Source organism: Halichoeres trimaculatus, unplaced genomic scaffold, assembly GCF_033239565.1.
Source record: "Halichoeres trimaculatus isolate MK-OKI-2021-1 unplaced genomic scaffold, fHalTri1.1 fHalTri1_scaffold_11, whole genome shotgun sequence".
NCBI classification, from domain to species: Eukaryota; Metazoa; Chordata; class Actinopteri; order Labriformes; family Labridae; genus Halichoeres; species Halichoeres trimaculatus.
In genome coordinates, this window is record NW_027437189.1 from 2,123,381 (window position 1) to 2,143,996 (window position 20,616).

A 20,616-nucleotide genomic window follows, 5' to 3' on the forward strand; every position below is an offset into this window, starting at 1 on the left:
AACAAAGGAGGAGAACCCAATCGCAGATGAAACACCCTTTTATCTGAACTAAACTCAAAATTCAAAACCTCAAACAAAAGAAACAAAAAGTACTGAGAAACTCACAAAGAAACCAAGAAGCACAGGGAGCACACGAGACATGACGTGGGACAGCCAGAGTGACCACAAACAATGAACCACGAAGAGCACATGGAACTCAGAGACTATGTAGACAGGGGGGTGATCAGCACAGGTGTGAAACAAGACACAGGTGAAACACATGAGGAGCAATCAACCAGGAGGGAAACACAAGGAGAACTAAACCAAACACAGGGAAACTAAAGACAGAGACTAAACATATTAAAGACACCAAAACACTGAGAATTAAAAAAAGACATACACAAGACAGGTACCAAATCAAAAACCACAAGGAATACAAGCTGAGGACAAAAACAAGAGACGCAGAACACTCAACAAGAATACCTAGGATTAACACAAAAAACACAAAACAAGAATCACTAATATAAACTCAGAACCTCAAATACACAAACCAAAAAAACAAACAAACAAACCATGACATGAATAACTCTACAAGCAGCTGTTTGATGATTGGAAAGACCCAGATGCAGAAAGCGCTCGGGAACTTGCATTGTCCTCTGTGCAGAACGGCAGGTGACTAAGATAATGAGTTTATTCTCATAAATTTATGAGACTGATCCAGGCATGGGCAAACTATGGCCCGGGGGCCACATGCGGCCCGTTAAACGTTTTAATCTGGCCCGCCGAACTTGAAAAAATTAAATGAATCAACCTTGTTAATGTTTTATTTTCCCCGCAATTCTGATGTTTTCCCACTAGATGGCGCACTGTAGATACATTGGCTTTCTTGAGGAGAAGCGTAGGCCTATTACTCCACATTTGCACTTTACCCTCTGACCCATCAGCCCTTCTGTAAAGATGAACGGACCCAAGAAAAGGAAAGTGGACAAAACAAAACTCATTGAAACACATGGAAGTGGGCATATGCGCGCGGATAAGATGGAGTGGATCGTCAGCAATCTGTTACTTATAAAAAAAAACACAGGAACATGTCTGTATAAACCTTCAATGTGAGTTTTTTGTCTAATTTCTATATAGATGTTCACATTTAATATCAAATAATCACACAAACAATTTTGACACAATCTGTTATTATTTTTTGTTTTTTCCATTTTTAAAACCAGGACAGAAAAATCACGTTTTTTCTGTTATTCCGTTTTGGTTTTAAAACAGAAAAAAAAAAAAAAAAGTCGTTTTTTTTAAAAAAAAAATTGTTTTGAAATAGAATAATAAAAGAACGAACCATACATCTCATTATAATTCCATTCTCTTATATTCTAATTTTAATTTCAAAACAAAATCAAAACAGCGAAAAATAGACCGTTACTTGTTTTTTGATTTTTGATTTGAAAACGGAAAATTGAATAACAAGTCATTATGCGTTTTCCAATTTTGGATTCTAAAACGAATATGGAATAAACCAATGATACCCTGATAGTTACCAAAGCACTCCATCCATCTGCTCCTGGTCCGGCCCCTTTGTCAAATGTTAGAACCCATTTTGGCCCACGAATCAAAAAGTTTGCCCACCCCTGAACTAATCTCATAAATTACAAATCCAGTGTAAATGAAGTGTGGAGAAGATCACAGTACTCTTCTGTTCAGATTTCCAACCTGGTGCAAACTGAAGCCCGTGAAGGTCAAAAACCACTCGTCCCTGCAGCAGCTTTATGAGCAGTCCATTATCAGTCAGCCACAGAAAATCCTCTAACTCTGATGGGGTCTGAAGTGCTCCTCCTCTTTCCTCCAGGAGGTGGAGCTGTACAAGTCCAGTCAGCAGGAGAAGCTGGGTTTGACCGTCTGCTACAGGACGGACGACGAGGAGGATCTGGGGATCTACGTCGGAGAGGTGATGATGATGGAAATCACTCACTAACACACTTCTCTGCTTCTTCATCCCTCCATCCCTTTGAATCTTTCATCAAACCAATTATTTCCTCTTTCAGTCATTCAGCGAGCACACAGATGAACATATTCATTTATTCATCCTGTGATTACTTATTCATCTCTTCATGAATTCATGAGGTTATCAGCTTTGTTTACTTTTCCTTTCCTCCATCTTTGACTGCAGGTGAATCCGAACAGCATCGCAGCGAAGAACGGACGAATCAGAGAGGGCGACCGGATACTGCAGGTAGACCAACAACTCCCTGGTTCAGATGTGTTGTTTGGGATGAGTCATCTCCAAACCACACAGAAATTAAAACGTCCCATAAAAAATGATATTTGTATTCCTGTCTGGCAGCTTATTGAAAAGATTTGGACAGACACGTCTCCCGGGCTTTTTTGTCTACTCAAATGTTTTTCAATTTCTCCAAAGAAAACTCTGGAGTTTCAGCCGGAGCGTGACATGCAACGACCACGCTCCCCAGAGGTCAAACCCTTTTGATATTCTGGACTCTGTCAGTTTCTCTTTTCATGCCCCCAACCATGAAAATCTCTGTTTTCATGAATATCAAATGTTGACCTTCGAGGTGTTTTCTCCTGCAGACAGGAAATACAAACGTGCCCTGATTCAATGAAGGTGAAGATTAGTTTCAAATCTCACCGTGTAAATTTATACCTGGGAGCCCCGGGGACGAGACTTGTCCAATCAGAGTGAGACGCCACAGGCACGGTTACTGCTGGCCTAAAAATAGAGAGATGGAGGATAACAGCGCTGTTCCCATCACAGTGTTCAACTCCGTGTTCGTACTGCATTGGAAAGAGGCTGAATGTGTGAGAGTTTAATTAATCCTTAAACCTTTTTTTTTCAATTATTATTTCTGGTTGTCGCTCTCTTTAAGAGAACTCAACCCTGAAAAGCGAGTGCAAACAACTTCCTCTGCTCGACATTTCTCTGCTCATTATTCTCTGACCTCCAGAAAGACTGTTAGAGAGGAAAGGTAAGAATAGACCACCAGCATCCCCTGGTATCACCATGGCAGCCAGGAGGGGGATAAATGATGGCAGCATTCACCATGGAGACGAAAGGAAACACACCTGTCTAACCTCAGAGAATCAAACTTCCTCCTACAGTCTATAAACATGTTCATCAGGTCGTTTGGTTACTTTAAATTTCCTGTAGGAACGTGTCTGCATGAACAGGTTGAAGACATTCTCAGGTCAGCAGTGAACTTTTTCTCTCCTCCAGATCAACGGGGTGGACATCCAAAACAGAGAGGAGGCGGTGGCCATCCTGACCCGAGAAGACAGCATCAACTTCTCCCTGCTGCTGGCACGACCTGATATAGAGGTGAGGACACGACGCGACACAACACCAATCAACTGGACTCTACACGGCAGGACTGGACATGGCACGACTCGTCAAGATTTAATTCCCCTTAGGTCGACACGACACGACACTACATGACATGGCTACAACGACAACAAACACACCACCTGACAAGACTCCACAAGACACACCTAGACATGTCACAGTTCATCACCTGTCAACAATACATGGAAGGACTTGACAAGACTTGTCACCACACAATTCTACTTAATTTGACCCAACTGGACACGATTTGACAAGATTTCACTAAACTCGATAAAGCAAGTTACAACATGACATGGTATGTCCCGACTCGACGACACTCGACAGGGCTCTACACGACTCGACTCCACTTGCCACAAATCAACTTGAAGATATTTGAAACTGTATATTTGAAACGCAAAGCGACACAAAAGGGCTCGACAAGAAATGATAAGACTCAAGTCTGCTAAACACAACATGACTCAGACCCGGACCCTGACTCATCCCAACCCAAAGCTACAGGACTCAGCAACACATGATAAGACCCAAGTCAGCTGGACACAACTCACCACAACAAGACTCAACTGGACTCAACGCAACGCAATAAGGGTCAAGATGGCTCTACATGTGACTTAACTCAACTCAACAGGACCCAACCTAAGTGGACCCAACCCAAAGCAACAAGACTGGACTTGACACAACAAGATGGGACTTAAGTCAACTGGACACTGTGACTTGACTTAACTCAATGGGACATGACTCAGATGGACTTAGGCCCCGTTTACACGACAACATTTCATCTGAAAACACTGAAGTGCAGTGAAAAAAAATCTGCGTTTGCACAGAAACACCAAGGGGCTGAAAACTCTGTAGTAAGCATGCCAGGCCTGTAGTTGGCGCTACAATTGTCTTGTCCAGAAGCCACTTTTGGTAGATCTCCACCAAAGTAGAGTTGAGCTGATCATCTGGTGTAAGTTTAAAAGTGGATCAACAGATGCTCATTTTGTTGAAAGACAGTCAGTAGATACAGCAGATTGAGCAGCACAAGCACAACAGGGTAGTCCTTGATGATTGTAATGATGACATTGTGATAACATGTGACGTTATCGTTTCCACTGAAAACGCTGGCTTACTATTTACACACCAACGTGTCGGCAGCATTTCAGAAAAATCCCACTCTGGAGGCCATTTTCAAAAGCTTGCGTTTTAGGTCGGCTGAACGCCGTTTCCGTGTTAACGCAAGACTGAAACGCAACAAAACTCTTTTGTTTCACCCTAAAACCATTGTCGTGTAAACGGCCCCTTATGCTGCGTTCCATTTACAGTGGGGAGTGGGAATGACATCATCTCTGAGTTAAATGCACTTCAGTTGCCAAGTCAGAAAAACTTGCCATAACAGCAATATTTTTTTATATAAACAAGGAACAATGCGATGTAAACGGCTGAGTTATTGTGACAAACACTTGTTAGAATTGCTGAAATAAACCAAACAAAACAGGAGCTTTATAACAGTTTACACCGGGGGCAGCCATCTTTGATTGTAAACTTGGGGGTGGTGTGGATTCACCGATTTCCAAGTAGAAAATTCCGGAACACGTAAATTCCGACTTCTGTGTAGAAACGGAACGCACTGTTAGCCCAAAGTTATACAACAGGACTTAACACGACATGATAAGACTCAAGTCAATTGGACACTAAACGACTCAACTTGACTTTACTGGACACAACGCAATGATAGTTGATTCTGATTGGTCCAGATCTCATATGAAGACTTCCTATTTTTAGGGAAAGGAATCTGGCTGATTTCACCAAAGTTTTCATCCTGTGTGGGCTCTAATCTGTGTCGTCACCTGCACGTTACGCACAATCTCTTACGTAGTTCAGAGCCCAGTAGCTCCAGTTAGCGGTTAGCATCAGATCATACATTCAGAGACACGGGTAAGTCTGGAAATCCTCACCGGTTTGGCAACAGCTTTAGCTTCAGCGTGCTTTCACACTCGGCCATTTTCCTGCTCAACAGTAAATGTAAAACAGCCTTCATGGTTGAGCAGTGTGTGTGTGTGTGTGTGTGTGTGTGTGTATCAGTGTGTGTGCGTTCACCATGATAAATGTCTCCAGTATGACAGCAGGTCCCAGAGTGTGTGTCCACATCTGCTGACAGGGAAAGAACTGCAGGGCTGTTTATTCATACGTGTCAGATGAACACACACACACACACACACACACACACACACACACAGTGGGGTACGCACACTTTGTGACAAATGCGCAGTGTGTCTGAATAAACGATGTGTCAGTCACTCAGTCTTCAGACAGCTGAGGGTGTCAGATCTGCCTCTAACGAGAGACCTGGAGATGATGGACGTCTGGAAACAACAGATGAGGACATGATGAAGGAGCAGCTTTCAGGGAAGAGACAGAACGCACAAACACACCGAATAATGGCCCAGAAATCTGTATTCTTTATTTACACGCTTCTTCTATTGTCGTTTTATTGCATGTCAAGATTGTCTCATGATACACAGATCACAGTCCTGCACCCTGACGGAAAGATTTTAAATTTATAATGAAGTATATAATATTTACAATGCTCACTCCAACACTGGAGAGGTTGTGAAAACAGATAACTAACAAGAGGATACACTCAGTGAGAAGACAGACGATCAGAGGCAAAGTTTTTCGTGGAGTATAAAAACATGAACTTGTGTCAACAAAGCAGAAACCGTCTCCAACCAAAGACCAGCACACCGGGCGCTGAGTCTGAGACCTGGGTCTTAATAAAGGATCCAGAAAACTAGGTCCAGACCAAGAGGCAACATCCAGTTTAGACAAATGAAGCTAATGTAGAAGTGCAACAAGTTACTGTCGGACTCGTAACTTCCCACCCGTGAACTCGTACCAGACGATGTACTCTGAGTTACGACTTGTGACGTCACATAATTGCCTAAATAATATGGTAGCTATAGCGCGGTATAGCTCTAACGCTATTCATGTGCCAATGTTAGCGTATCATTGGCAGCTCGTCTGGCGTTAGCTAGTTTTCAGTGCGCTAATCAATACAAAATATGTTTCAGTATAATGAGAAATACTATAAAATATAAAATATAAGCTTTCGTTTCACTCAAATAAGCAAGTTGCAGCTCCTTTGGTGACTGAAAGGATAAAGAATTACACTAATAATGTCAGACATGTTGGTTTGTTTACATACCAGAATTCCTTGCACTCAAACCAAAGTTGTTATTTTCCTGGACCACTTTCAGGTCTGAACTCACAGATTTCAACTGGGAAATTTTTGAGTTATGTTTGCCTGGAACCGGCATAACATACAATCACAAGCTCTGATTTGTATGATTTGTTTGGTTTTATATTTTCTTTTTTTCTGACTTTTTCTTTATATGCTGTAAAAAGGAAATTAGCCAATGCGAAAGTGCTAAAAGTTACTTGTAATGGAGAATCAGCTTGAGACTGGCTGCTGAAAGACCAGAAACCATGTACACACCAAGCTAAGAGACAATACAGACTTTTACGGCATTAACAAAACAGATCTACCGCCTGGTTCCAAAAACACATCATCTGATTGTCCAATCAGAGACACAGCTCAGCTCATGTGACTGACAGGCTATGGCTGTTAGAAAGGAAGCTCAAAGCTTATGCCATGTCCAATATGGCTGCGTCCGACGATTGGTTTCACAGTCTATGGTCCAGACAGAAACCTGCTCCAGATCTCAGAATAATAATTGTTTAGTCTTTTAGTTTTGATAATAATCAGAGTTTATGGTTTGATAATATTCTGTAGTTTGACTGTGACTATGACAGAATTCCGTCTATGACCTCAGAGTTCTAGAACTCCTGCTGTTGCTCTGCAAACAGACTGTTTTGCATGCATGCTCCTGATTGGTCGACTCTCCTCAGACTACAGACAGAAGACGTCTCATATTACACAGTTTATACTCTGTTATTTTGTGTCTGTCAACTTCATTCTGTCTCCCTTCAGTCGTATAAAAATGAAACACAAAATGATTTTAGTCCTGATTAACGTCTTTTTTAGGTAGCTCAAATCAAAAGTCAGGATTTGTCTGGTCTGGATCAGAACCTCAGCTCCAAGGGTCCACAAAGTCCAACCTGGATTCAGAGTTTGATCAGTTAATCTGACTGATTTACAGTCAGACTTGGTTAACTGAGGCACACACACAGACGCCTCTGGTGTTTCAGAGGAAAGTGTGACCCTGTTAACTGGAGACCATCAGCCCACAGTCAGTAGCCACGGTTACATGAGGAGTTTTCCATCTTTCCGAATGGAATCTTTCCGATTGACTTTTTCGAAAACTAATAGTAAACATGGAAAGGAATATTCCGATCTCTGGTCTACATGTGCCGCTGTAATCAAACAGAATAGTCGATGGGGCATGCATAGAAAAACGTAAACACCATGAGATTTATCAAAGCTGGAGGACGACAGTTTGTTTATCACGGTGTTTGTCGTCCATCCAGTCTTGAAATTATGTTCATTTCTTTCGAAGTTTGGATCAAAAACAAACTTTCCGCAGCAGTCCAGTGTTGACGGCCCGCCGCCATTTTTAAAGTTGAGGAACGTCTCTAGTTGCGTCTTACGTCATATCTGAGCATGCGCTGAAAGAACGCACCGACAACTTTCAGTTTGAGTGGATACATGATACCTCAATCAGTTTGGGGAAAGGAATATTCCACCCCTGTGAAACCGATGAAATGTCCATTCGGATTGGCACTTTTCTTTCAGAATGAGGTGTATACAAAGGTTAAATTCTTTCCGATTGAGCAAATAAACCAAATGCAAGCGGAATATTTGGGTCCATGTTAACGTGGCTACTGACAGGTTCCCCTGAAAGTCTCCAGTTAGCACGGTCACTCTTTGCTCCAGAACACCAGTTGCTCTGTATCACTCTGAACTCCATATAAGTTGACTCCATGGTAACCACAGAATATCCTTTACTTTATTTGACCTTTATTTTGGAAAAACTACTAATTCTAGCCACAGGGGGCACTGCAATCAACACCAAACAAATATTCCTTACAGTCTTTAAGTCTTAACAAAAACTTCTACTAATTGTTGTCTGAGCCTAAAATGGAGCAATTTTCACAACAAGCTGCAGAGAAGTGCTCTAAAAATAGAGGAAGCTATCAAGGATGGAAGATAGGATGCTGAAGGAAAGGTTAATAGATGAAGAGAGGAGAGGAGGAGGAGACATTCATCTCATGTCACCTAGTTTCTCTTGTCAAGGTCACACAGATACACACAGATACACATGATGTATTTTCACACATAACTTCTGGGGGGCGGTGCAGTCTCAATCAGAGACTATAAGACGCTCTATTCGTTTTTCTCTGGTTAATGAAAAAGTGATCAGTCAGGGGCTTAAACTCAAAGATTACCTAATGTTTTCATTTGTATCTTTTATGCGTCTCTCCAGAACGAACCTCCCGGAGATCCAGAGGAGGACATGGAGCTGACCCTGGAGGGAGGCAGCTTCCACCCAAACCCCCGAGCTTCTTCCTGCTCCATCACCTCCGCTCCCCTCACAGGATACTACCGTCTCTACCGCGGAGAAGTGACCTGTGAAGGAGGAGACGGAGGCAAAGAAGCAGGCAGCGCCGACATGGACGAGGAGGAGGAGGAGGATGGGGAGGAAGGAGAGCGTGGGGAAAAGGAGGACAGGGACCCTCCTGTGCCCCTCCCTCCTCTGCTCAGCCTGGCTCCTCTGCTCTCCAACAGCCAGGAGCTGGACAGCGGCGTGGGCCGCACCGACGACAGCACGCGCTACGAGGAGTCGTCTGAGCACGACCTGCTGGGGGATCAAACCAGCGCCTGTAACACCAACACCACCAACACGCCGGGGAGCACGCGCAAGTTCAGAGCGGGACCCAGCCCCAGGTGAGAAATAAACAAACGAGAAAGGATTCAGGCTCAGAGGAAGAACAAAAACCAGTAACGCTACAGCTAACACTTCTGTTTCTTTCCGTTCACAGGCCGAGTCCCCGACCCAGCCCCGGCCTTGGCCCCAGTCCAGGTCATGGCAGAGGAGACACCACCCCACCTTTCCTCCACCTGAGGGACCTGCAGCTCAGCTCTGACTCCCTCCCAGGTCTGGAGTGGGCTCCTGGAGGAGGATCAGGAGGAGCAGCATACAGCCCCCACCACCATCACCACCACAAGGTATGAATTGACAGAACGTAGTGGAGGAAGCTCCTGGAAACCAGAACTTCTTCAGAAAGTTCCCAACTCTGTCCAGTTCAGTCCAAACCAGATCCATAGGGTCTAAGTCAGCGGACTGAGACTGTGCTGGTAGGGCCCTCCATGTGTCCAAGCTGACCCTCTTCTTATTGATTATTAAAGAGGCTCAGGCAAAGCTTTGACTGATGTCTGGGCTCAGTATCTTGCTGTAGGATGAACCCCTGACCAACCAGGCTCAATCCAGAAGGTACTATACAGCCCCAGACCATCATGCTTCATCCCCCATGTTAACATTTGATGTCCCACCCTGAGGAACCATCCTTTCCTTGGCCCACTCCACGTACGGCGTACAGAAATCCTGATGATGGAGCAAAGAGTTCAAACTTTGATTCATTCAGGATTCATAACTCCATCTTCCTGTCTTCAGTAGTCCACTGGTGACGTTTGAAGGCCCAGCCTCTTTTTCTTCTTCTGAGCCCCATTTCCACTAAGTGGTTAGGCACAGGTGGGATTGGTAAAGCCTGATCTTGTTCGGGTTTCCACAGCCAACTGTGCTCTTCTTGGTAAGCGGGGTGTGAGCCGGATGCCGATTGCTGCGTCAGCTACGTGACAAAGCAGTACGACACAGTGTACCCCGCTAATACCAAGAAAGATCCGCACCTCCGCCGCCAAACATGGAAGGCTGTTTGGTGACGCCATTTTCCAAACAAAAAGGTCACTCAGTGACACCTGCTATTTTCTTGGTAACACCTGTCAATTGCTCTTTGACAGACTGGCAGATGCTACTGTGCGACTGGCAGGTGTCACTAAGCAACTGGCAAGTGTCAGTCAGCGATCAAAGCCACTTTTGGATCTCGGCCCTTCTGGGAGGATGTTTGGAAGGAATCATGAAATCTTGGGAAACCTGTAGGAACTAGTAGCAACAATTCACAAGACTTGATCAAGTCTTAACAGCAATCTAATCTAATCTAATCCAAGTTATCAAATGCCCTTTTTGTAGAATTATGAAACGCTCATTATTTTCTAGTTTTAGGTTTAAGGATAAGATCGGTTTATACAGCTTTTACATTGTTTATAGAATGAGGTAGAACAAAATACTCACCCAGAAGGCTTTCCTGATCCAAGCAGGATGGGATCCATCGGGGCATAGACAGCGCCGCTCCTAAAACTGCATTAATCGTCCAAAAACTCATGTTTTTCACCAAATTTCCATCATGGTCCGCTTCGGGTTAGTCCTCTGCTGCAGTCTGTGTCACTCCAGACAGTGCTGTGTGGCTGTCTTTGCCATGAAGACTTTGTTTACGTTTGCCCCTCCGCGCACGCGCAGTACTCTTTGGAGAGCTGACTTCACTTCCTCCTTTCTTTTAAGGGGCAAACGTAAACAAAGTCTTCGTCGGTTCAGAGGTCAGTACAGCCACACAGCGCTGTCTGGAGTGACACAGACTGCAGCAGAGGACTAACCCAGAGCGGACCATGATGGAATATTGGTGAAAAACATGAGTTTTTGGACGATTAATGCCGTTTTAGGCACCATTTATGCCCCGATGGATCCCGTCATACGGACGTCCGCTGCACGATTTTGGATCTACATATCTCCCGAAGCACTGCTTGGATCAGGAAAACCTTCTGGGTGAGTATTTTGTTCTACTTCATTCTATAAACAATGTAAAAGCTGTATAAACCAAACTTATCCTTGAACTCACCTTTTTTCTTCACCTCCATCACTACTTCCTTTTTACCAGTTCATTGGTTTTTTAGCTGCTTGAGTTTGAACCAAAACTGGAAAAACAGAGAACACATCTTTGTGAGTTTTCTGCAAAGATTCATTCCCAGAGTGTGAGAGCGAAGACGGAGCAACGCCAGAATCCTGTGTCACTGTGTGTTTTGGAGCTTTACAGACAAGAACAGATATATGGACTAAACTGTAGTTTGAGTCATTTTTCTAACAGCTGAATTGACCCTGATGAACTAAAGTGGGATGCTCGGCTTGCCTCCACGCGCCTCAGCTCGGAGAACCTCAGAGCCATTATGTGGAGTGCTTCATTTCAGTCGTGCTGTCAGTCGTCTCATAGCAACCGGAGCTGGGACCAGTCATTTCCTCTGTGATTTCCTCCTTACAGCTGACAGAAAGAGAGCGATAACACATTATACCTGCAGCAGGGTGCAGATCGACTCAAAGATTGTGTTTTCAGCGCTGCCCTGGACTATTTGTTAGTTTACATATTTTTTATCCCGCAGCGAGCACACACGATGCATCTATGTGTCAGGCGTGGCTGAAAGTACGAGGGATTACAGAAATAAATTTTGAAATCTTACCATTGAAAACACACTTTTCATTAGGATGGTGTAACAGCAAACAGTAAGAGAAGAATACTGAGACGAGGAAAAGGGGAAAAAAATGGTGGTTTTTGATTCATGTAACATCAGCCCCTCGCACTAAAACACTCTGACTCTGTAGAAAAGGTTTTCTTGCTCAATGAGTATCCATCAGATCAGATCCATCCAATATGACCCCTCGATTTCTAACCTGGTAACTTACGTTTTCAATCAATCAATCCTTATTCATTAAGTGCCAAATCATTACAAATATCATCTCAAGACACTCTCCAAAAACATTAACAGGTCTAGACCTGTCAAGAGCTGGTTCAGACCTGATCCAGCTCTAACTATAAGCTTAATCATGAAGGAAAGTTTCAAGTCTACTCTTAAAGGTTGAGACCGTGTCTGCTCCCCGGACCTCAACCGGTGATTCCTAAGAAGAGGAGCCTGATAACTAAAGGCTCAACCTCCCATACTACTTTTAGAGACCCTGGGTACAACGAGCAGACCTGGCACTGAGAGCGCAGTGACCTAAACGGACAATACAAAACAATGAGAGCTTTAAGATTCGATGGCCAATGCCATTAAGAGCTTTGTAAGTCAGAAGAAGAAGAATCTTAGACTTTATTTTAGATCTGATAGGTAGCTAGGTGAACCACCTGAAGAGTTCTTGTTGACTTATTAGGACAGGTCAAAGAGAGCTGCAGTAGTTCAGCCTGGAAGAAACAAAAGGATGGACTAGTTTCTCGGCATCGCTCTGAAACAAGTTGTGTCTAATTTTCTTGATGTTACAAAGATGAAAAATTGCCGTCCTTGAGACCTGTTGGATGTGAAAATTAAAGGACAGGTCCTGATCCAAACGAACTCCCAGGTTCCTGACTTTCTCTTTGTGTCACACATGGTTATTTCAGTTTGTCTGAGTTTAGCTGGAGGAAATGGTTTTGCATCCACGCATTGATCTGTTTGATGCAGCGACTCTACAGGCTAATGTTCTCTTGCCATCAGTGACATGTAGATCTAAGTGTCATTTGCGTAGTTGGCACCTTAAAGCTGTGTAATAGCTATGTCTATGTAGCTGGCCTGATGGAAGCAAGTACAAGTTAAACACAAGGGGTCCCAGGATTGACCCCTGAGGAACCCCCGGTCAAAGCCATTTGGTTTGAGACACCATTACCATTTTCAACAAAGTACGTCCTGTTCTCCAGATAGGACTTGAACCAGAACCTTGACTACGTGGTCAAATGCGGTGGGGCCAAACCCATCGTTGGACAGGTTTACAACCTTTTCTAGGACTTTTTTTGGAAGAACAGCAGGTTTGATTTATAATGCTAACACCTGACTTTGACTTGCAGCACTTCCACCACCACCACCACCCGCCCTCTCTGACCATGATGATGCCGGGCCTGACAGAGGAGGAGTGCCAGAGGTACCAGGAGCTGCTGGAGATCAAGTGCCAGTACGAGAGACGAGCCGAGAAACAGCAGAAAGACGTCAAACCAGACGATGGCGAGGCGGAGCAGCAGGAGGCGAAGGAAGGGGACCAGGAAGCTGCTTCTTCTTCTTCTTCTTCTTTGGTGGGTAACTGCAACGCCACTCTGAGCGAGCATGAGATGGCGCTGATTGAGGAGGAGTTACGCCACCTGGAGTTTAAGTGCCGGAACATTCTGCGAGCTCAGAAGATGCAGCAGCTCAGAGAGAGATGTCTGAAGGCGTGGATGATGGAGGAGGAGACAGTGGCGGTCGGAGCGGGACGACTGGGGACTCCTGAAGCAGGTAATCATAACCTTCAGCACTCCCGAGTCCGGCACACTGAAGGATCTGGAAACGATACGCCCACACCTGAACAGTAAATTCATGTTAAAACCAGTTTTTAAAATCTAAGTTCTTTACTTCCAGGTGTGGCCAATGATGATGAAGACATGGACGATAACGACCCTCATCATCACGAGTTATCAGCCATCAACGAGCTCCCGGAGCGAGAGCGATCGGACGACAAAGACAGCACCAGCGCCTACAACACGGGGGGAGAGAGCTGCCACAGCACGCCACTGGTCAGCACCGAGCAGATCCCGCCCCTCCAGGAAGAGGAGGACGAAAGAGGAAGACGACTGATGTCCCCGCCTCCTCTTCTCCCACTTAGCCGCCTCCCTCCTCTGAACTCCCCCCTCACCCCAAGGCGGCACGGGAGAGACAGAGACAGGGAGAGACGACACTCCAACCTTAGTTGCACCTTCTCCCCGACCACGTACAGGAAGTACGAAACAGCCAATGGTAGCGGGGCACATGGCTCAAGCTCCACCCCTTCGACACCCTCCAAGTTCAGGTGTCCTTCATGTGCTTCTTTGAGCTCTCTCTTTAAGTGTGATGTATTTACATTTTATTGAATCCATGATGTCTTCTTCAGGTCGCTAACCCGAGAGGTGGGGTCGTCCTCAAGAAGAGGCGTGGCCGATGGAGGGCGGAGCTCCAGAGCAGGTAGAAGCACCTGGGGAAGCTCTCTTTGCACAAACTGATTCTTTGGGTATTTTAACTTCAGCTGCACATCTGTGTCACTCTCTGCAGGTGGAGCCCCCAGCAGGCCTGGAGGTGGAAGTGCAGAATCTAGTCCGTATTTCAGCAGACGACACCACAGCCGCAGCAAACCCTTAGAGCGCTACCAGAGCTGCATGACCCTGCCGTCCGAGGGACTGGTGGACCCTCTGGACCGGGTCAGGGATCGAGCGAGGGTGGAGGGAGACGAGAGAGGGGTGGGTACAGGCAGCAGTGGTCCAGCCAGCCCTAGGAGCGTGAACAGTGCCCCCTGTGGTCTGGAGGATCACCGCGCGTCACGGTTAGGACTCGCCTTACCACTCGGGCTGACGCAATCATCGCCGACTGCTTCGCCCCAGCGCATGGAGTGGAAGGTAAGAATGGCAAAGCGATTTCAGTCGCCGGTTCTTCCTGCGACTAATCCGTCCCGTCTGTGTCCAGGTGAAGATCCGCAGTGACGGCACTCGCTATGTCGCAAAACGCCCGGTCAGAGATCGTCTACTGAAGGCTCGAGCGATGAAGATCAGAGAGGAGCGCAGCGGCATGACGACAGATGATGACGCGGCCAGTGAGATGAAGCAGGTAGAGTCTGAACCTAATGCTTTACGACTCCTGGTCACATGATCACATCCCTGCGTCCAGTCTGAGACGACTCATCAACTCTGCTCCAACAGGGTCGCTACTGGAGCAAAGAGGAGAGGAAGCAGCAGCTGCTGAGAGCCCGAGAGTACCGACGAAGGAGGGAGTTCATGATGCAGAGCCGCCTCGACTACCTCAAAGGAGACAGGTACGGCCCCAGAGGACCCAGGAAACACCTCAAAACGACCCAGAACTCAGGTCTGATCACAGCTCCTGTCTTTGGTTTCTCTTTCAGGGACTCTTTGGGAGGAGTTGAGGACCCTCGTTCATCTCAGACCCACGGCCGACAGGACTCTCCCAGCAACAACATCCTGTTACTGAGCCAGAAGAAGATCATGAAGAAGAGGAACAGACGCATCCTGGACAACTGGATCACCATCCAGGAGCTGCTGGCTCACGGATCCAGATCGCCAGATGGAAAGAAGATCTACAACCCTCTGCTTTCTGTGACTACGGTGTGACCGAGGATGGAGGAGAGGAAAGGACTGGGATCGTAAATTTACGATGTCTTTGAGGATGGAAAAACTGTTTAAGAAGACTTTGGTGGAGGGGATGGAACAGATCTGCTTCAGACCGGTCCTGAACCAACTTTGAAACACAGTTCGAGGAGACTTGGAGATGTAGGGATAGATAAAGTGTCAGAGAAGAGGAGACTAAACTCTCTCGGCTCATTGAGAAACGTAAGATTGTTGGAATCGTTAGATGGGCTTGCTCAACCCTTGAGCTCTTGCACATTGGTTTCAGACTCAAGAAAACTTTTTTCAGACCTTTCCTCCATGGTCTCCCGTCTTGTTGGTGAAAGGACCATGCAAGGATCATGGGAGTAAAGAGAATCTTTGAGGTGTTGTGTTACGTGTTTGTAGTTTGTTCACGTGTAACTTTGTTCCCCAGAGACAATGTCAGAGTCAGTGGTAAAGGACTTGCTTGAAGCCAGACCAGCAGCTCCAGGAGCCAGAGTTTAGGGATAACAAGAAAGAGCAGATTGGATATTATCTCTTGGTAGACAACAGTCACATGATGACCACCGACAAGTTTGGGGAATTTGCTTTCCTGTGAACGCTTGACTTTGTGAAGGGCAGAGGCAAAAAGGGAACAAAAACGTACATACAGCCCACATTTTTGCCGACCAAGAGGACTGTTAATCATATTTTAACCAGCCAAAGGGGCAGTTGTGTGTTTTGCCAACTGGGGGGACCACATTTTGGCTCCCAAGAGTACCCATTCGTACATGTTTTGGCTCTCAATAGGACACCTTAGAGTGCGTTCTTCAACATTTTGGCCACAAAGACCCCCTTTTGGCCCCCTCTGTGCAAAATATTCCCTTCCTGTGCAAATGATCTTTAGCTAATCCAGAGTCTAAGGACATGTTCACATGTATCCCGGTATCTGGGGAACCGCCTGTCGTCCACACAGTTTTTATGTCATTAAAACGACGTTTTCTGAAAATTCCTGACAAGGAGATTTTGGAAAACTCTGGTTTCATGGTTTTATGCTGGGAGAAAAATGAGCTTTTGTTTTTGTACTGTCAAAGCTGAGGGACAGGGGTTCTTTCTGATTGGCTGGCACAGGCTTCAAGTCTGAAAAACACTGCCACCTATGGGTTTGACCTGCTTCGGAGGAATAAGGGAAGATATTCATTTTTGAAAACACCCGGCTATGTGTGGACAAGGCCTAAAACATGGCTGAACCATGAGATTGTCTCCTGAACTACACACAACCAAAAGTGACGACCTATACCGCCACCTGCAGTTTGTTTTCTAAAAAATCAACTTGTTGCCTTCATCTGGCTGAAACCAGATCTCCCAAAGTGGGGGCAACAAACTTTCACAGTGTTTTGGATTTCATTTTGTGCAGTTTGCCTTCTGTTGGTGACCTGGGAGTCGCCCCCTGCTGGCCATTAAACAAAACACAGCACCAGCTCCTGTTCGTCCACGTGTTTCATACAGTCTCTAAAAAGAAAATGGACCTGTTTAAAGAAAAGTTACACAGTATAATTATGTGAAAAACACGCACTGAATCCTCAACAGAAAATGTAGATACAGAGAAACATTTTAAAGGACATATTCAACTTTTTCTACTTTGATTTCACAGAAAAAAAAGTGAAGTTTCAGATGAAGATGTGGATGCTTTGGCCTCACAGCACAGCCCTGTACAGAAATGTTTTTATCAAACCAGAGATTGTAGACTTCAGAGCATCAAATATTCACTCCTGTTTATCAGTTTCTCTGTGATTAACCTGCTTTTTTCTTTATTTTTGTATGGATAATTTCCAGGACTGCCTTTTAACGCCTGAAGAGACTTGATCTGTTATCAGAGAGAGGAGTTTTATCTCTAAGTCTCATCTCAGATTTTCTATGAACATCATGACCCTGTGTTAATTCAACACTTTGCGTAACAAGTCTTACAGACGCCTTTAGGGTTTCTCCTCTGCAGGACGGTTTAATCTGCGTCCTCGATCGTTGTTGGACCTGTGTACAGACAGATGAACTCTGAGATATGAAATGCATGAGCTAAATATTGGACGTTGTCGACATGATTCTGGATTTGAAGTGACGTAGTGTACAGAGATCTCTGCAGAAGTTTCCGTAGTGAAAGATGTGAAGCCGACGGGGGAAATTAAACTGAATAAATCAAGTGTTACTGAAAGGGTCGAGGGGTTTGTGGTCTTTCTGTGACTCCAGAAGTGCTGAGTCCTCTGTAGAAATGAGAACACTACCTCCTCTCAGCGTTTTCTACATCTATTTGTCTTTTTCACACATGATTCCTTCAGGAGAGCTTCCAGAGCTCCTTCCCCGTCTGTTGCCATTGTGTCCCCACTCCCCCGCACCCTGACGGAGCCTGAATGAGGGAGCAGCAGGGCCGGGCTGCAGTGCTTACAGTGAGGCACATCATTAATTTTCCATCCACGCTGTGACACGACTAATCGATCAGAGCAGACAGATGGAGAAGTAGAGAACAATGAACAAACCTCTCTGAGCCTGTGCGACTGTTGTTAGAAACAGAGAGCTGAACATGCACAGAGCAGCAGAGAAGAAGGTGAAATCATAGAAGGAAGTGTGTTTAGTGAATCTAAGAGATCTGGGACAAACTAACAGAACAGGAAATGATCAGAGAAAAGAGCGTGAAACAGATGAGATAAGATATAGACCATGGGACACACCTGATGTGAAAATTCCTCCCTCTTGCAAAGAGTCAGATCCTGGAAAGTCACAAAGACGGATGAAGGTTTAGATAAATATGTGTGAGAGCTTAAAGGATCTGAACCTTTATTCGTCTTTTTTTCAGGAGGGATTAAAAAGAAGGATCAGTTTTCACTGCTGGAGACTCTGAGCAACAATCTGTGATCTGCAGTGACACCTGCTGGTAGGATGAGGAACATCCTGGAAGCTGTTTGAAGGGTCTGATGATGTGGTTTTTCATGCAGTGTGTGTCGAGCTCTCAGGGATTCATCAGGAATATTTTATGAATATTTAAGAAGATACACAACAAATTAATCTTTAGCTCAGATAAAGTTCCCTGATTCTTGGATCTCTGCTTCAGAGGAGCTGAGGAGAAAAAATTACTAAAAAATGTCATTTGTTGTATATATTTATTTTTTTATTATTAACGCAGCTTCAATGAACAAAAGACTAAAATACAGCTTAACTTTGAACTGATTTGTTTCAAATAAAAGCATCAATTGGATAAAAACAAGGAATGAAACATGGGGTAAAGTCCTAGATAAGACAGAAACTGGCTGCTTCAGTTACAAACCTACAGCCTAAGACTCCCCCTGGTGTCTTAAGTAGGAATTACACACAAAAAGTGATTGTTCCAACAAAAGTTAAAAGAAAAAAAAAACTGGAATTTCAAAAAAGAACAATCCTTTTTTTTTTGGATACTGTAAAAAGGTTAAAACAATCTTCAGATTCTAATCCAGACATTTGTCCTGGCTCCTGTCGGCTGGAGTGATGTTCTGGTAAATGGCGTCGTCACCTGTTGGGAACGGAGCCAAGTTCTCGTAGACAGCACATACCTGCAAATAAACCAGAAACACACCAAATAAAATAAAATTAAAAGCTGACATTTCCAAACTTTTGTGGTAGGAGGCAGAAGAAAGGCAAACATCCATGACGCTCACACCACACAAGATTTCTGAGTTTTTTAAGGAAGCACTCACCTGAGCAGGTAGGCACCTGTCTCCACCCTGGAGTGGTCCCAGTGGGTTTTTAAGTAGTTCGGCATGAGTTCGGCTACAGTGGGAGTAGTAGTATCCACTGTTAAAGCTAATTAGTTTGTGTTTAGCCCTATGTGTAACTGTTGCAGTGAGCGCGCCCGTCCTGTCAGCTGGTTTGTGTGCATGTTAATTACTCAGCTGTGTCGAATCAAGCAGGAGAAAAGGAGACGGTAAATGTGAGCAGGTCAGGTCAGTTCAGGTTTCTCATCAAGCTATCTACTGAGCTGTGTGTGTATCAAAATCCAAGAGCTGAACGGACAGCCGGTAAGATCACACTTATTTCTTTTGTGGATACAGCAAGGCACTAATTGTGGTGGTGAGGCACTGTGACGTGGGGAAGAAATGTTTGTGATTGTGTTGGATCCACGGCCGCTAGTGAGGAAATTAGAAAAAGGTAACAGTAACAGCTTCCTGGTTTCGGTCTTCTCTGGCTCCATGACGTTTCGGTAGCTGAGCAGCTAGCTGACGTGAGAGGGGTAGTGGGGAAGGACGAGGTGGGACCATGGGCATGAGGGTGTGAAGCGAGGGAGACAGATTGGATGGACTCACGTACCAATCCGACAGGTTCGTATTGGCCAACTAGTATGCAGCTTTATATACTGAATACTGAATGGATTTTTTTTCGTTCTTTTTGGTCTTTATATTGTGTAGATTGGACCATAGGACAATTACAGTCCTATAAACGGTGTTATTGAGATTAACAAAGCTTCCAAATCGTAGACCATAGCTTTAACGAGTGAGAGATAATACCTGGAGAGCTAACCTTTTCCTCTTTCAGGAACTTTTTGAATTTTTCTCTTGCCCAAATAGTTGAAGAGTTACGGTAATGAGGATAGCTTGCACCAGATATCGCCTGTGATTGGAACGTGGTTTCACTTTGATTCCTACAAACAGCAACATCCTGGATATCGCCACAAAGTTTGTGTTTTCTCCTTTAAGGAGCTGTCTGAACTTTCTGGTAGCTCAGATTTTTGAGAAATTACGGTAATTTAAAGCGGACTAGTAAAATAAGGGTGCCAGTGCTTCAATAGGTTTCTGAGAGTTGTGTAAGACTCTGTGTGTCCACAGCTGAATCATGAGGAACTGAGCGTAGCTGGTAATAACTCACTCTCAGTCTTACCAGTTCATCCGCACAAGAAAACGCAAGATAAACCAAAAAATAAAGAAAAGTCAAGTTAGAGAAAGTCACCTCCACCTGTACGCGGTCTGCATTCCCAGCGGTGCTCATATTGAAGTCTCTCCTGGTCCTCCGTTTGTAGAAGAGGACCAGAAAAACAGCCAGCAGCACCAAAACCAGAGGCACAATGAGGACCAGGGGCAGGATATACGCTGGGAGAAGATAACAGAGGAGAGACGGTTAGTGTTAAAGGTCCCATATTTAGCAAAAATCAC

The 20,616-nt window shown here is 44.9% G+C and overlaps 2 protein-coding genes across 11 annotated transcripts in view; one reads left to right on the forward strand and one right to left on the reverse strand.

The window, feature by feature from the left end:
* Positions 1 to 17,653, forward strand: part of LOC141799769 (PDZ domain-containing protein 4-like) — a 49,496-nt gene extending 31,843 nt beyond the window's left edge. For 2 of the 3 annotated variants that reach the window (XM_074682124.1, XM_074682125.1), the window contains exons 6-16: positions 1,829 to 1,927; positions 2,150 to 2,212; positions 3,212 to 3,313; positions 8,761 to 9,221; positions 9,317 to 9,503; positions 13,193 to 13,613; positions 13,737 to 14,163; positions 14,245 to 14,315; positions 14,403 to 14,743; positions 14,811 to 14,951; positions 15,044 to 17,653. In XM_074682124.1, the coding sequence (XP_074538225.1) occupies positions 1,829 to 1,927; positions 2,150 to 2,212; positions 3,212 to 3,313; positions 8,761 to 9,221; positions 9,317 to 9,503; positions 13,193 to 13,613; positions 13,737 to 14,163; positions 14,245 to 14,315; positions 14,403 to 14,743; positions 14,811 to 14,951; positions 15,044 to 15,469 (2,739 nt within the window). In that variant the 3' untranslated portion in view covers positions 15,470 to 17,653. The remainder of the gene's footprint in view (positions 1 to 1,828; positions 1,928 to 2,149; positions 2,213 to 3,211; positions 3,314 to 8,760; positions 9,222 to 9,316; positions 9,504 to 13,192; positions 13,614 to 13,736; positions 14,164 to 14,244; positions 14,316 to 14,402; positions 14,744 to 14,810; positions 14,952 to 15,043) is intronic. The other variant, XM_074682126.1, reaches the window with a different exon arrangement.
* Positions 17,654 to 18,876: 1,223 nt separating this feature from the next.
* LOC141798931 (polymeric immunoglobulin receptor-like) overlaps positions 18,877 to 20,616 on the reverse strand; it is a 42,935-nt gene continuing 41,195 nt past the window's right edge. For 6 of the 8 annotated variants that reach the window (XM_074680887.1, XM_074680895.1, XM_074680893.1 and 3 more), the window contains 2 exons: positions 20,414 to 20,553; positions 18,877 to 19,023 (listed from right to left, as the gene is read on the reverse strand). In XM_074680887.1, the coding sequence (XP_074536988.1) occupies positions 18,919 to 19,023; positions 20,414 to 20,553 (245 nt within the window). In that variant the 3' untranslated portion in view covers positions 18,877 to 18,918. The remainder of the gene's footprint in view (positions 19,024 to 20,413; positions 20,554 to 20,616) is intronic. The other 2 variants (XM_074680890.1, XM_074680888.1) reach the window with 1 other exon arrangement.